This window comes from Salpingoeca rosetta (assembly GCF_000188695.1).
Source record: "Salpingoeca rosetta unplaced genomic scaffold supercont1.19, whole genome shotgun sequence".
NCBI classification, from domain to species: Eukaryota; class Choanoflagellata; order Craspedida; family Salpingoecidae; genus Salpingoeca; species Salpingoeca rosetta.
The window spans coordinates 524540-540272 of NW_004754915.1; the positions used below are offsets into that span (position 1 = coordinate 524540).

The window sequence follows — 15733 nt, forward strand, 5'->3', positions numbered from 1 at the left end:
AATGTCACAAAATGCCCCCACCCCAGCAGTATGAGCTGTAGTCGTGGATTGCGAGCATTCAAGACACACGCGCAAATAAACCGAAACACTAGCAAGGAGTGGGTGTCACACACACACACACACACACACACACACACACACACACACACACACACACACACACACACACACACACACACACACACACACACACACACACACACACACACACACACACACACACACACACACACACACACACGTACACCGACCAACACATGGACACTGCAGTCGGTCAACACAGGTGTTTGCAACGCACTGCTGCATTCGGTCGAGGTCGTGGTCCACAAAAGGGGCGAGGTACGTGATGCCGGCGTTGTTGACGAGGAGGTCAATCTTGGGCAAGTCTGAAAGCTCCTTCTCAACGGCATCCTTATCTGATAGATCCAGGTGCATTGGCTTCAGCGCAGGATACTTGAACCCACACCACAGCACATATATGTCAGTCACGTGCATCGCAAGATGGACACACGTCAACACCATCACACACGCACGCACACACACGCACACACACACACAATTACACACACACACAATTACACACACACACAATTACACACACACAAGTACACCCACAAGTGCACACACAATTACACACACACACATGCACACACGCACACCTGTTGGGCGAGCTCGTCCAGGCCAGATCGGCCAATGGCAACAACGTCGGCACCGAGTGAAGACAACGCAATGGCCGTCGCTCTGCCAATGCCTGTACCAAATCAAACTAATTATGAGTGAGGTAGGGCAAAGCACATGGCCACTCGACATGCAAACAAGAAGCTCACACCGACAACATAAACAGGAAATGCAAACACAAATGCAAACACAAAACACAAACAACAACACAATGCCAACACGCATACGTTGACTGACCGCGCGTGGCACCCGTCACCACGGCAGTCTTGCCCGTAAACGACACGTCAAAGTTGTACGTCGCATTCGCCCCGCTCCTATGAGCAGTGGCCGCCGACAGTGAGCGCCGAGCAACAACAGGCACCCCTCTGCGCGGAGCAGCAGCAGCAGCAACACAGCTGCGCCGCACGGCGGCAGTGGCTGCTGTCATCATCATGGTCATTGTAGAAAATTGGTCCGTGATATAAATGATTTTCGACATAGCACGCCTCGCGAAGATGGGAGCGGTTTGCATGATCCTCCTGCTCCTGATCGCCACCCGCATCAACAGCACCACCACCACCACCACTGAAGTGCGTGCACGTGCACGCGTTGCAGCGGAAGAACGAGATGAAGCAGTGAACAGACCAACAGGAGGGCCACAAGGAGGAGGGGCAAGAAGAAGAAGAAGAAGGGAGGTGGTGGGACAAGGGCAGCCAGCAGAGACATTCGGTACCACCACCACCTTTGTGCGGCTTGGTGATGACGGCAAGGTCGCTTTCAACGCCAACGGAAACATCAGCGTCCGCCCAGCCTGCGGATATTCCCTGTTCATCGATGGCGTTGATGTTGGGCAGACGTTGCTACACTTGCGAGACAACTCCGCACGCATCGCAGGGCCCCTGCAACAAGACACCGCCGCCGCCAACTCGACTGCAAGTGCAAACGCCACACGGCAGTGCAGTCCAAGCGAGAGTGGCAACCGCATTTACATGGACGCGGCCGGTAACCTCAACATCGTCAGCCCCAGGTCCGTTTACCTCTGGTCCGGCACGAACAACACCTTCTTTGGCGACCGCCCGCTGCTCGAGCAAGCGCAGCTCCTTGACACCGCGCTTCAGGCTGGTGGCGCTAATGGGTCAGCCATCGTCAGGCACGCTACCGTGTCCGCGCCTCCTGCAGCCCCCGGTCACGGCCCAGACACTTCCTCCCCCAAGCGAGCCAGCACGGGAAACCTCTTTGCAGACCTCGACTTGAACATGCACATTGTCAGCGACAATGGTATTGCACTCAACCCTGCACCAAACAGCACCACGCAAGTCCATGACCTCGACGTCGTCGCCACAATCAAGCAAGTGGAGGAAGTGGCAATTTCTCGCGGCCTCATCTCTAGAAACGGCACCATCATTGCAACAACAACAACAACAACAACAACAACAACAACAACAACAACAACAACTACTACTACTACTACTACTACTACTACTACTACTACTACTACTACTACTACTACTACTACTACTACTACTACTACTACTCTCACTCCGTGCCCAACGATTGATCTTGACTGCTCAGACCCAGCATCACGAGCGCTTGTCGCCCAAATGAGCCACTGCCCAGTTCGCGACGTCGTCGAATGCTGCTGTGACGAGTTCTCGGCACTGCGCCGCGTAACAGGGTCAGTCACCCTCTCCCCGTCCACAACAACCCTCAACTTTGGATCCATCACCAGCGTTGATGGCGATGTACTCAGCGTCACCTCCCGCTCCAGCCCGGGCGCCCTTGCCACTGTCGACTGCGGGCAGCTGCAAAGGATCGGGGGCAACTTCGACCCCAGCTACAACGTCCTCACAGCAATCAACTTTCGCAACGTCACGCGGCTGGGCCGATTCAGGGTCCTCAGCAACAAGCTCGCCACCCTGCACTTTGCCAATATTGAACGCGTTGATGGCGGTCTCCACATTGGCGCCAACCACCTCACCTCGCTCGACTTTGGGCAGCTCACACAGGTGAACGGCTACTTTGCCATCACCTTCAACCCGCAGCTCACGACGCTGGACATGGGCAACATTCGCCGCACGCGCGGGATGGAGCTCGGGTACAGCTTCAAGCAGATCTTGTGGCGCAACATGGAAAGGGTAGATGGAGGCCTGTACTTTGGGGACGGAGACTTTGAGCAGCTCTCTTTCTCTAGTATCACGCACGTGGGCGGTCCCATTTACGTTCAGCGCAACTCCTTGACCACCATCAACTTTGGCAGCTTACAGACCGTCACCGGCAGCATCTACATTTACAGCAACAACCTCCAGGCTGTGTCATTTGGCAGCCTTGCATCCGTTGGAGGCACGATTGATGTGCACGACAACCCGCCTCTCGCATTCCTTGACTGCAAAGGGCTTGCCTCGTGCCTGAAAGCCAGCACCACCCTCACCATGACCCAGCAATGTCCTTTGCCTTGTGCTTAAAACTCTCTCTCTCTCTCTCTCTCTCTCTCTCTCTCTCTCTCTCTCTCTCGCACACACACACACACTGTCTCACACATGCACACACACACGCGCACACACACACACACACGTACACGCACATACACGCATACACACGTACACGCACATACACGCATACACGCACACGTACACGCACATACACACAATACTCCCACCAACTAAATAAATGAGGCCTGTACTTCAGCTTGATTTATGTTGGTGAATGCGACACACACGCATGCACTGATATGCGCACCGTGTATGTTCAAGTTAAGGGGGCAAATGAAGAAATCATGACGGGCACAACGCACGTATGCACACACCCAATCGGGGTGACAACAACAAGCACAGCAGCACAAGGACAGGACATGGCCAGAGGTGTCTCTTGTCCGCAAAGAGCAGTCCAACACACAGTAACACGCACGCGAACGATCGCACAAGTTCTCTGACAGCTTCAGCACTGGCTCGCACGTCCTGCTTCGTCTGCTTCAGCTAGCATCGGAAGCTCCTCATTTTGAAATGGGGCGGCGCACAGCAGCGATGTGCCACTACACCCAAGCCCGTGGTCGGACTGGCTGTCGCGGAGCGAACACGACGAGAATGAAGGAGCATTTTCCCGACTGACTTGCGGGTTGGGCTGGATGGACAGCAACGAAGACTCTTCAGAATAGGCATCAGCAACGCTCCCCGCATCAGGCTGTGCACTGCCTGTATCGGAGGCGGGGAGGGTCTCGGTATCATGATCAACAGTGACATCACCCTCGGCCACATTGGCACGTGTGGGGGAGCGTGGTCCATGATGATGCAAGGCTGTCGAAGTACGAGGACTGCCAAAGCTGTCACGTGACAGGGCCTCAAACGCCTCTGCATCGTTGAGCCACGACACGGAGCTCAATGACACCCGCGCCGATGCGCCGCCCTCATGTGCTCCCGTCGACCGCCGCCCAATCGACGACGCACGCTTCTTCTTGAACACAAACCCGCCCCCAACGCTGTCCTTCAGCTGGGCACTCTTCCTCCGGCTACCCGTGTCACCATCACCATCATCATCACCGTCAACATCGCCATCACCCTCGCCCATGTCGATCACAGTGGCCTCGTTCTCAGCAATGGCAACACGCCCCGTCTGCTCAGGCTTCCTCGTGCTCACCAGCCAGTATGTCAGCATCTCGCCCTTGCCCTTGATGTTCTGCACCCCGCGCGACTCAAGCTTCACCCACGGCGCCTGGCTCCGCACGCGGTCTCCCGCAGACGTCGACACGTGGATCTTGTTGCGCTCGCTCGAGCTCTCCATGCGCGACGCCGTGTTCACCGTATCCCCAAACAGGCAGTACCGCGGGTTGCGCCGCCCAACAACGTTGGCCACGACAGGGCCGCAGTGGAACCCAACGCGGATGTTCACGCACCCCAGCTCCGGCCGCTCAGGGTCAATGAACGTCGACTGCGCCGCCTTGATGGCGTCCTCCGCAAACTGCGCAATGCGGAGCGCGTGGTCGTGCTGCGGCTTGACAAGGTTTGTTGCCGCCATGTACGCGTCGCCAATGGTCTCCACCTTGAACACGCCGTGCTTCTCCGTCAGCTCGTCAAAGGCAGAGTACAGCCGGTCCAGCATGTCCGACACCGCCGCCGGCGTCAGCTGCGCGCTGATGTTGGTGAAGCCCACAATGTCGGAGAAGAAGATGGTCACGTCGTCCTTGTGCTCCGGGTGCACCTTCTTGCCCTCCTCCAGCATCTTGGCAATGTGCGGCGGGAACACGTCGTGCAGCACCGTGGCCTTCTTCAGCGCGTCCTGCTTCTGCTGGATGAGGCTTGCGCCCACCTTGCTGATGTTGAGCTCGCCCAGCTGCGCGTCCACCTGGTCGAACGTTGGCCGGAACTTGGGCTCCTCGGACCAGCACCGCCGCGCAAGCTCAGCCAGCATGACGGGGCACGAGGCTGGGATGTCGGGTCGCTTTGCCGGCACCTGGCGCGCGGCAATCTGACGCAGCACCTCCGACGCGTCCTCCTCTGGGAACGGGTCCTGCCGGCTGTAGATCTCGTACACCGTGATGGCGAAGCTGTACACGTCCGCCTCCCGCGTCACCTCTCCTCCGCGCAGCACCTCTGCATGGTTGTGATGGTTGCGGTGGTGAGAGGTGGTTGTGATGGTTGGTTGGTGAGCGGTGGTTGTGTTGGTGATTGTGTTGGTGGTGATTGTGAGTGATAGTGGTTGGAAGGTATGTGTATGTGTTAAGGTAGGGGGGAAGAACGCAACTCTGCAATACACACGCCCGAATACACATGCATGTGCTTGCATGCATGCACGTTCACAGTAGCACATCAGCACACACACACAGACACACACAGGCACACACAAATGCACACAGAGACACACACCTGGCGCCATCCAGAAGGGGGTGCCACAGCCAAAACGCTGCTTCTGCGACAGCCCGAAATCAGCAACCTTGGCCTTGAAGTTGCCATCCACAAGCACATTCTTCGTCTTCAGGTCGCCGTGCACAACCGGTGGCTTGAGGTTGTGGATGTAGCGCATGCCAGACACAATGTCCTTGACAATGGGCAGCAGGAATATGTCTGGTGTTGGCAGCTCATCATTGCGCAGGAAGTCATACAGCGACCTGTGCATGAGCAACATGCCAATGTGCCAATGTGCCAGTGTGGGTGTTTGTGTGGTGCGAATGAGTAAGTGAGTGAGTGCGTGAGTGAGTGTCGAGGGTGGGAAGAAGCAGTTGAAGGCAGTGATGGCGAGAGTATGGTGCGTGTGTATGCGGTGTGCTGTGCATGACGGCACGATGGCATGAGTGCACGCATGCAGGAGCGTCAGCAAAGCCTGATGTCAATCCAATGCAAGTGCACATGAAGATAATCACACACACACATACATACAGATATGCACACACACACACACACACACACACACACACACACACACACACACACACACACACACACACACACGAGAAGCATTGACGCACCCGTGCTCGAGGTGCTCCATGACAAGGAGAAACTCTCGCGACTTGGTCATGATGGCACCAAGCATGGTGGCGATGCACGGGTGGCGCAGCCGTGACAGCAGCCGCATCTCCTCCATGAACTCGGCTCTTTCGTGATGTGAAGGGCAGTGCAAGACCAATGTGAGTGAGCACAATGCAAGCGAGCAGTACTTTGACCAGCTTAGCCAGAATGGGCCTGTACCTCACGCCAAAGAGCCAAAGAGAGGCACGCACTTGGTACTCATGCACACACACACACACATATGCATGTACACACACTCACTCGCACACACTCACACACAACACACTCACTCACAACGCACACACCACAGCACCCCACGAAACCACACACACACCACAGCACCTCACTCCTGCAGACAAACGTACTTTGCGTTTGTGAGCCTCTTTGTCTTGCTCATCCTGTGTGTGGTGCCCTGGGTGGTTGCATTGCCCTGCTCCAGCGCCCGCTCAATCGCTGCCTCGTTGTCCATGTTGCCCAGCTGCAAGCCAAAGCCGTTGGCTGTCCTTGATGCCTGATACGTGCCTGTCACTGTGCCGTCAGGAGCTGCAAGTGCGTCATCGCATTCGCCGTTCTTGCTACTCCGTTTCATGCTGCTGAGAAACCCTCGCTTGCTTCCCGTGCGCGTACCACGTGCACCTGCACGCGAGGCCCGCGGCATGACGCGCTTGATGGCGATGGCGGTGCCGTTCAGCTCCCCCTTGATCACAACACCAAACGCGCCCATCCCAAGCACCTCGGGCGGGTCGCTCACAACAACGTCTGCCGCGTCAATCTGCCACAGCTTGTCTGCGCCTCGCCGCACCATGGCAATGGCAATGTACACGCCGATGCCGATCACAGCCAGGGCGCTGCCAATGAAGATGGGCAGGTACTCCTTTGCCTGCATGCAACTGCCGCTGATGTGGAGCGTGCCGACGGGGCACACGCACGTGTTGTCCTGTGTTGCCTCCTGTCCTGGCGGGCACGAACGAGGCTCAACTTGGAGGAGCAACGGGCTGGCGTAGATGGGCTCCCAGTTTTCCGCGCTCGTTGTTCTATCCGCTTCGTAGATCTGAGTTGGTAGTGCAATGCCGCACAGGTGTAAGGGTGTACGCGTGTGAGCTACCACGAACGCAAACCAATTAGAATTTCTGTATCTGAGCAAGCATTCAAGCATGCAAGCATTCATTTCCAGCATGCTCATGGTGTCCCATCTCCCACAGTACTGAGTTTTGCCATGGACTGACCGCAATCGTGGGCGCTCCAAAGTGTGGCTCCGTGACGTTGATGAGGGCCAGTCCAGCGTGGCCGTCCACAGGCTGTGCCTCGGTTGTGTACTCGTCTCCGCCTGGCCAGGAAACTCTTACGACGAAGAAAAGCGTGTCTGCGTTGTGACGCCTTTCTGCCAGCCTGTCCTCAAGGATGAAAAAGAAGACCTGGCCTTGTGTCCCGGTTGCACACTCTTCCATGCGTTGGCATGATTTCTGAAACACCTGTCGTGCAAGATCAGGGTTTGCTTCGAGGACTTCCTGCGTGACACCATGTGGAACCGGGTGGATCTAAACAACAGATCGCAGAACCAAGAAAGGCAGATCATGAGAGGATTGACTTTCCGAAAGCAAGCCAAAATGACACACACACACACACACACACACACACACACATACACACATACACACACACACACACACACACACACACACACACACACTCCACAGCAGTAAGCCAGGGTTGACACTGTAAGCACACAACCAAACACAAAACTTACCAGAATCGGTGGAGATTCCAGACAAGGGCGGCACATACAACGGGTGTTTCCCGGACAGTGCACATCAGCACACAGCGCCGGCAGCACAATCTCGTTGTGGTGGAAGTGGGTTGCTGGGCAGATAACTTGTGCAGCATGCAGACCACTTTCATGTGCATGTTCATCATCGCCAGGGGTTGCGCCGGTATCTTGTGCGAGGATGACGGTGCCAGGTTCGGCTTCTTGGTGCTGGGTCTCATCAGAATGGTCATCATGTGCTGCTTCTGCAATCACCTCCTGTTCTTCCTCAGCGTCAGCCTCATCGTGGCCGTGTTCGTCGTCCTCGCCCTCCTCATGCACGACGATGTGGGACATTCTCCGCACACACCGGGCCTCGGTTGTGTGCACCAGGTCGCGCTCAACCACTCCGAAGGTTTCCTGCACGATGATAACAGTATTAGGAAAGATGAGTGAGTTGGAGAGATCTGGTGTGGCTTGATGAATGCCGTGTGAGACGCGGTACCGCAGGCGCTCAACCACTGACAACGACATCACACACACACACACGCACACACACACAACATGTCGTACAGCAGCTCTCCCCCACTGGGCACACATCGATGTGATTGCCCTACCAGGATGCCGCCGGCAGTGGCAAAGCTCCCTGGAACAGAGAGGCGGCACTGGCTGCTATCAGTGTCAAACAAGGCATCGAGCAGCTGGTCTCGCTCCTGGTGTGGAACGGGTATGGTGTGTGTATGTGTGAGTGTGTGCGTTTGTGAGCAATGGAATGCAGGCAGTGGAGAGGGTGTGCATGCTGCACCGAAGGAAGTAGACGCTGGTCATTCACGCACATACACACACACATACACACACACACAGACACACACACAGACACACGCAACAGCACTGCACGCTGACCTCGAGGGATGTGAGGTGCGTTGCAACCAAGGTCCAGCCAGGGTAGACTGGTGTTGAGCTGAAGTAGGGAAACCGTGTGCCGTCTTCGTCAAAGGCAATCTCCTGAGCGAGGATATCAACGTCGTCCCAGTCCAGCAGCCCTGCGCTTGCAGAGTGCTCCAGGAATCCTGTCTGCACCATGCCAGCAGCAGCGGCTCCAGACAGCACAGCCTCCAACACGCGCTCCTGCGTTCCCATGAACTGCAGCTGCACGTGCCATCAGAGAGGGTGGAGATGGGTAGGTGAGCATTACATACAGAGTGTGTTCGAAGTACGTTGGGGTCAACTAATTGCACGCGTCCACCAAGCACACACACATGCACACATGCAGGCAAGCACACACACACACACACATTCACACACAAAGTTAAGGGCTAACCACGGTGGCGTCGTCGATGAGGTGGCGGCCTGTCTTGCCATGGTATTTGGCAAAGTTGGCGTGCGTGCTTGCAAAATCGGTGATGGTGGTGCCGGCAACAACCTGGTCCTTGAGGTCTGACAGCGAGACAATGCCGGAGTTGCGAAGTGCAAACGTCACGCCGCCAGCCCCATACACAAAGTCGTCCTCCTCATCCACTTCAGGTACTGTGAGACAAACGAGAAAGAAAAGGGGGAGGAATGAATGGAAGATGAACAGAAAGGGAGCAAGCAGGCAAGGCAGAGAGGGGGGAGCGGGTAATGATTGGCCGTGTGTTCGTGCACGAGGAAGTACATGGTGTGAGGGAGTGCTTGAGGGTGAGTTCGCATGCTTGCAAGTATGTAAGCCAGTGCATCGCTCCTTGTGTGTGTGTGTGTGTGTGTGTGTGTGGTGGACAATTGCTTGCATGCAACTTCAGTCAGCAGCCAATTGCTTGCATGCAACTTCAGTCAGCAGCCACAGACAGACAACCAGCCAGCACACACAGCGGGTGCGCGTCGTGGACTCACGGTAGGTGTCCGGGAAGCCGAGAGTGGCGAGCGGAGAGTGCCCGCGCTCCACGTCGAGGCAGGCCATGGTCTTGGTGTCAGCGAGGGCAAAGTCGAGGTCGTTGGCGTTGTCGAGCATCTCCAGCTCGGTCATCCTGTGAATGGTGAAGTTCCATGGCGCGTACTCGTGCAGCAGTTCCTCGAAGGTGTCGCAAACATCTGTGACAGGCGAAAAAGACGAAAACGTGGCGTGAGCATATGCACGGTGAGCTGACAACACCAACGACGGTGACAAGACCAGAGGTTGACATAGCAAACACAACACAGACAGACTCCTAGACTCACACATGTACAAACACACAAGAGAAAGAGAGACAGAGAGAGAGAGAGAGAGAGACAGAGACAGAGAGAGAGACAGAGAGAGAGAGAGAGAGAGAGAGAGAGAGAGAGAGAGAGAGAGAGAGAGAGAGAGAGAGAGAGAGAGAGAGCACAAACACAAACACACACACACACACACAATAAACACAACAATACAACGACACAGCACAGCACAGCACAACACAAGCACACAAAGCACACATTCACGAGCACACTCACGGCGCTGAACTGGGGAGAGCACGCATCCGATGTTGAACACCTTGCCCGTGAGGTCAAGCTCTTCCTCTTCTTCGTCGTCCTCGTGTTCTTCATTCGCAAACGAAGCGGTTGGGAAGGTGATCGCCACAACGATAGTGGCGAGCAGAAGTGCTCGCATGAGCAATGCCTTCGTGTTCATATTGAGGGGGGTTGGTTGGTTGGTTGGTTGGTTGACGATGTGTTGCTTGGCTTGTCCTCTTGGTGTTGGCGTTTGATTTGCTGGATGAAAAGTGAAAATGAGTGTGCATCGAGCTCTCCACTTCCATCCAAGTGCATCACGCACTCTCGTCAAAGTCGCGCACCAAGGGCGCTGTGTTGGTGCGTGCGTGTGAAAGGCCCAAATACATTCCATAACGTGGTTGGGCGCGTTCGAAACGCTTGGGCTGACAAATTTCTTTGAGATGACGTAACGTTTCGGGCGTTTGGGTGAGTTTAAAGTCAGGTTTCGTCCCGAGTTTGTCAGGATCATGACGAAATGCGTGGCCAGATTGGTGCAATATCTCCTTGAAGCGAAAAACACACGAGTTGCCAACACACAGACAAAGCTTCATGAAAGGAAAAACAGCAACGACATACGTGCATGAAGGCACGCGGCACTTCGAAGGTTTCATTTTCCATACAACACACAAACATGTGGTTGGTTGCTTCATGTCAAAAGTCGCCGTGCAGCACTTGATCGCACGATCCTAACAGCTCGTCAATGTCGAGGTCGCTTGCCGACATGCGCGCGCGCTTTGGTGGAGGCTGGCCCATCTGCGCCCAAACAGCCTCCACGCGCTGGGGCACTGCCGCTTGAGGTTGTTGTTTCACACCCTGCCATGATGGTTGTTGTTGTTGTTGTTGTTGTTGTTGTTGTTGTTGTTGTTGTTGTTGTTGTTGTTGTTGTTGTTGTTGTTGTTGTTGTTGTTGTTGTTGTCTTCCCTGCCTGCGGCCCTTGACAGGCTGAGGTGCCCTTCGCGTTGGCTGCACAGGCTGCTGTTGTTGCACTGGCGCACGCCCCTGATGTGTACGCCCTGGAGACAGCTTCATGTGTTGCTGTGGTTGTTGTTGTCGTTGTTGTTGTTGGTGCTGCAGTTGTGCTGGCGTGACAACAGCGGATATGGTGGGAACGTGCGGCACTGGGCGCTGCCCAAGGGACGATGCAGAGGTCACGGCGGCGGTCGTGGCGATTGACGTGGTGGTCGTGGGCACAGAGGAGGAGGAAGAAGAGGAGGTTGTGATTGCCGGCAGTCGATGCCCCTGTGACCGTCCGTGGAGCTGTTGTTGCAAGAACGCAACTTGCGACATCTGAAAGACAAGGCGACATGCACAGAAATAGCCAGTGTGTGTGTGTGTGTGGATGTGTGTGTGTGTGTGTGTGTGTGTGTGTGTGTGTGTGCATCCAACGCTTGGTGAGTCGTTTGCTGTGCCGAAGCAAGGGCAACCACAATCACCACAACCTCCAATCCAGACACGCACGACTGGCGCACACACGAGCCACGGGCACATGCATCATGGTGTCACACCTTCTTTTGCTGTCAGGATGGGGCGAGGTCAGGGGTGGCCGAGCAGGTGTACGGGAAGTTGAGTTGCGTGAGCACATGCATGGCAAGTAGCGGGAGGGAGTGGAGAAGCAGCGCGTACCAGGGAAATGTCACGCACAAAAACGAACGAGCACGGACGGACAGACATGCAGACAGACAGACGAACTCATACACAGAAATACCCACACCCACACACACGTCGCACCTCTTGCAATGTGGTGAGAAGGAAGCGGTTATGCTCCATTGAATAAGCAATGAACATCACCTGCCCCTGTGCTGGATTGCTCCGGACTGCACAGGCAGCCACAACAACACATCAAATCATACGTGAGCTCATGATCCATGTTTGTGCAGCAAAGTGCGCGCGCGCGCGCGTGTGTGTGCACGTCTCCTGTGTATTTTTGTGTGTGCGTGTGTGTGTGCACGTCTCCTGTGTATTTCTTCTGTGTGTGTGTGTGTGTGTGTGTGTGTGTGTGTGTGTGTGTGTGTGTGTGTGTGTGTGTGTGTGTGTGTGGTGGATGATTGTTGGGGCGCTGCGACGCGTGTGCGTTGCGAAAGCAGCGTCACAGCGCACGCTGCCCGAAACGTACAAACTTCGAGGAAGTATGGCTTGGCGTAGATGCAGGGGAACTGCAGTGCGTTCCACTGCTTCAGCAGCTCGGGTGCCTGGCCGCCTGCAGACGCCAAAGAAATCATCAAGAAAGAAAGAAGGAAGGAAAGAAAGAAGGGAAGAAAGACAGAAAGAAAGAAATTAAGCAAGAAATGGAGGGAGGAAAGAAAGCGGTTGTGCATGAGAGAAATAAACACTGAAGCGACGAGGGAAAAAGGGCCAAGGAACTCACACCTACACAGTTTCACATTCACACACACACATACATACGCCTACACGCACACCGTAACATCGAGCGCACCTTTGATGTGGGCGTTGACTTGGAAGACGGTGCCCTGGGGCATGCTCTGCCACGGAGCGACACGCTGATCCATTGGCCGCGTGTCTTCATGGAATACGTCTGCACACACACACACACACACACACACACACACACACACACACACACACATAGGGGCAGAGAATGTTAGCAGGAGTGAGTCAAAGGGCTGAGAGAAAGACGGCAATACACGGCGGATGGTGAACATTCAAACGCGTCGGCTGTTGTTGTAAACGCGCAGAAGAGCAGCTTAAATTCACACACACAGACACAGACAGACACAGACACACACACAGACACACACCGACACACACCGACACACACCGACACACACAGACACACACACAGACACACCGACACACACAGACACACACACACAGACACACCCACACCCACACACACACACACACACACACACACACACACACACACACACACAAAGCAACATGCACGCGAGCTTGGGCGGCATCGGTGGGTGGCGTACACATGTTGGTGGGGAGGACATGGTCGCCGGGGATGACGGCGGTGGCGCGGATGACAATCGGAGGCTGCCCGCTGTGCCGCTTCATGCTGCAGGGGTGGTGGTGGTGAGCGAGGTGTGGGGTTGTGGGGAATGTGACGAAGCAGATGCAACATGGTATCCATGGTACATCGTGCGCATCCACCACTTGCAGTACACTCCACAAAGACACTGGTGCACAGACACAGACACGCACACACACACAGACAAACACACACACACACACAAACAAACAAACAAACAAAGAAACAAACAAACACCCAAATCTACATGCCGCTGCCTCACCTGATGTTGATGGCCTGGGTGTGGCGTGTTCTGAGCTTGAAGGTGGGCACGTAGACGAGGTCTGAGCACACGGCGGGCAGAAGTGGCTTGGCGAGGGAGGTGAACAAGTCATCAGCTGGCCGTGTGTTTTCCTCCAACACAGACATGAGGGCGGGCGAGCGAAGGGGTGACAGCACGGATATGTCCGCACGGCGCTTGCGCAGGGCTCGCAGCAGGTCCTGCCACGACTTGTTGCTGATGCTTGGCATAGCTGCGCTCTCCTTGCTGGTGACATCGGACGGCTCCAGCCCCGTGATGATGATCACAATCTGGAACGTGTCCTCGTGCTGCGGAAACCGTGTCATGGCCGTGCTCAGCGCCGGCGCGAGTGCGCCGTGCATGCCTTCACCCCACAGCTCCAGCGTCTTCAGCAGCTCAACAAACTTGCCGTGGTCCGTGATGGCCGGGAAGGTGGTGATGCTGCGTGTTCCCGCCGCCCAGGATATGTCGTCAGGGTACGTCATGAGCGTGTACTGGATGGGCTTGTCAGTGCGGCTGGTGTACGAGTGCACCACGGACAAGAGTGGCACGAGGTACGTGCTGACCAAGCGTTTGTACTCGTCTTGGTGCAGCCCACAACTCTCGTCCACCAGCACCAAACATTCCCATTGCTTTTGCTTGCTTCGATCTCGTGGCAATTGCTGCTGTGGCTGTGGCTGTGGTTGTGGCTGTGGTTGTGGCTGTGGCTGTGATTGTGGTTGTGGCTGCAGTTGCGGCTGTGGTTGTGGCTGTGGTTGTGGCTGTGGTTGTGGTTGTGGTTGTGGCCGAGGTTGGTGGTGTGTGTGTTGTTGTGCGGGTTGTGTGTGTTGCCGGTATTGTTGGTACGGCTGTTGGTGGTACTGTTGCTGTTGTTGATTCTGTTGTGGTGGTTGTTGTTGGTGGTATTGTTGTTGGTGGTACTGCTGTTGTTGTTGTCGTTGCTGCTGCTGCGGTTGGTATGTTTGTTGCTGGAACGATTGCTGGAACGGTTGTTGTGGTTGTTGTGGTTGATGTTGCTGGTGTCGTTGTGGTTGTTGCTGTGCCATCATCTTGGTTGTATGCGCGTGTACGTGTGTGGTTTGATTCTGGGAGGTTTGGGTGCCAGTTTCCTGTGTACGTGTGTGTGTGTGCACATGTGTGTGTGTGTGTGTGTGGTGGTCGAAGCAAGCAAAAGGTGAGGGGCAAGAAGAGGAAGACAGGCAGGGGAGATGATCAAGCACAGGAGAGCAGCCAACCAACCAACATGGAAAGACATTCGGTTTCTTCCCACCGCTGTCTCCTCCGTCGTTGTTGCTTGCGCTGTCACGCCTTGAAGAAAATGTGTGAATATCGTCCATAATCATCCCGAGCCAGGATGACACACACACACACACACGCGCGAATTGATGCGTTGAGGTGTGACGTGACGTGCATGACATGACCACCGCACACACACACACACACACACACACACACACACACACACACACACACACACACACACACACACACACACATACACGTGCCTGCCTGCTTTGCGTTGCCTGCTTTGCTTGAGTTGCGTGCGTTGTTATCTTCAATCAGTACTGTAACCACAGGCAAACAACAAGGAGCAAAGGGGCAGGTCACACAGAGCAGGGATAAGAAAAGCACACCGAACCTATAGATGCAAAGTCAAAACAACCCACACACGTACACGCGCATCATACGCATACACCAGTCCTACAGTCAGCAAAGCACAGAGAGAGACAAGAAGGCAACAACACAGGGGAAGCGCGCTTCTTGTTGCGCATGTGTGTGCGTGTGTGCGTGTGTGCATGTGTGTGTGTGCGTGTGTCGGGGACGTCATTCCACCGCGTGCTACTGCGGACCGAGCGAGACTGGTTGACATGCAATGTTACGTGTAACACACAAAGCAAGAACAAGATGACAGCGACACGAACCGACGCGTGTGAGGCGTACTCGTTGCAGGCAAAGAAATGCCCTCACACACCACCCACAGATGCCTTCCTCGCGCCACGCCTGCTCACGCACAAACACACAAACCCACAAACCCACACGCACACACACACACACACCACCACCACACACACACACAC

At 55.3% G+C, this 15733-nt stretch overlaps 5 protein-coding genes across 5 annotated transcripts in view; 1 reads left to right on the plus strand and 4 right to left on the minus strand.

The window, feature by feature from the left end:
* Window positions 1-4: 4 nt before the first annotated feature.
* PTSG_07859 (uncharacterized protein) lies at window positions 5-1130 on the minus strand (the record flags this gene model as incomplete). The annotated part of the gene is made up of 4 exons (XM_004991607.1): window positions 916-1130; window positions 660-751; window positions 299-453; window positions 5-35 (listed from the first exon to the last, which is right to left on the minus strand). The coding sequence occupies exons 1-4, from the start codon at window positions 1115-1117 to the stop codon at window positions 5-7; spliced, it is 480 nt and encodes a 159-aa protein (XP_004991664.1). The 5' UTR covers window positions 1118-1130.
* Window positions 1131-1172: 42 nt separating this feature from the next.
* Window positions 1173-3119, plus strand: PTSG_07860 (uncharacterized protein; the record flags this gene model as incomplete). The annotated part of the gene is made up of 3 exons (XM_004991608.1): window positions 1173-1247; window positions 1428-1935; window positions 2230-3119. 3 exons carry the CDS (start codon window positions 1173-1175, stop codon window positions 3117-3119), a joined length of 1473 nt encoding a protein of 490 aa, XP_004991665.1.
* A 210-nt stretch (window positions 3120-3329) lies between these two features.
* On the minus strand, window positions 3330-10176 carry PTSG_12648 (TKL/DICTY4 protein kinase). The gene is made up of 10 exons (XM_004991609.1): window positions 9766-10176; window positions 9218-9423; window positions 8800-9045; window positions 8514-8609; window positions 7900-8316; window positions 7379-7690; window positions 6518-7203; window positions 6113-6238; window positions 5514-5755; window positions 3330-5240 (listed from the first exon to the last, which is right to left on the minus strand). The coding sequence occupies exons 1-10, from the start codon at window positions 10091-10093 to the stop codon at window positions 3592-3594; spliced, it is 4308 nt and encodes a 1435-aa protein (XP_004991666.1). The 5' UTR covers window positions 10094-10176; the 3' UTR covers window positions 3330-3591.
* A 1703-nt stretch (window positions 10177-11879) lies between these two features.
* On the minus strand, window positions 11880-14140 carry PTSG_07863 (uncharacterized protein; the record flags this gene model as incomplete). The annotated part of the gene is made up of 6 exons (XM_004991610.1): window positions 11880-11894; window positions 12109-12194; window positions 12494-12577; window positions 12815-12913; window positions 13317-13402; window positions 13638-14140. 6 exons carry the CDS (start codon window positions 14138-14140, stop codon window positions 11880-11882), a joined length of 873 nt encoding a protein of 290 aa, XP_004991667.1.
* Window positions 14141-15494: 1354 nt separating this feature from the next.
* Window positions 15495-15733, minus strand: part of PTSG_07864 (uncharacterized protein) — a gene marked incomplete at both ends in the record, with an annotated part of 3526 nt that continues 3287 nt past the window's right edge. The window contains one exon of the mRNA XM_004991611.1: window positions 15495-15514. Within this exon, the coding sequence (XP_004991668.1) occupies window positions 15495-15514 (20 nt within the window). The remainder of the gene's footprint in view (window positions 15515-15733) is intronic.

What these genes read in the sequence shown, in the direction of transcription:
- PTSG_12648 (XM_004991609.1), bottom strand. Translation starts at nt 10,093, where the DNA reads ATGTGTGAGTCTAGGAGTCTGTCTGTGTTGTGTTTGCTATGTCAACCT. An exon ending in AAGAGGCTCACAAACGCAAA is followed by an intron (nt 6,239 to 6,517) that starts GTACGTTTGTCT and finishes ACATCACGAAAG; the next exon opens with AGCCGAGTTCATGGAGGAGA. An exon ending in ATGGAGCACCTCGAGCACGG is followed by an intron (nt 5,756 to 6,112) that starts GTGCGTCAATGC and finishes GCTCATGCACAG; the next exon opens with GTCGCTGTATGACTTCCTGC.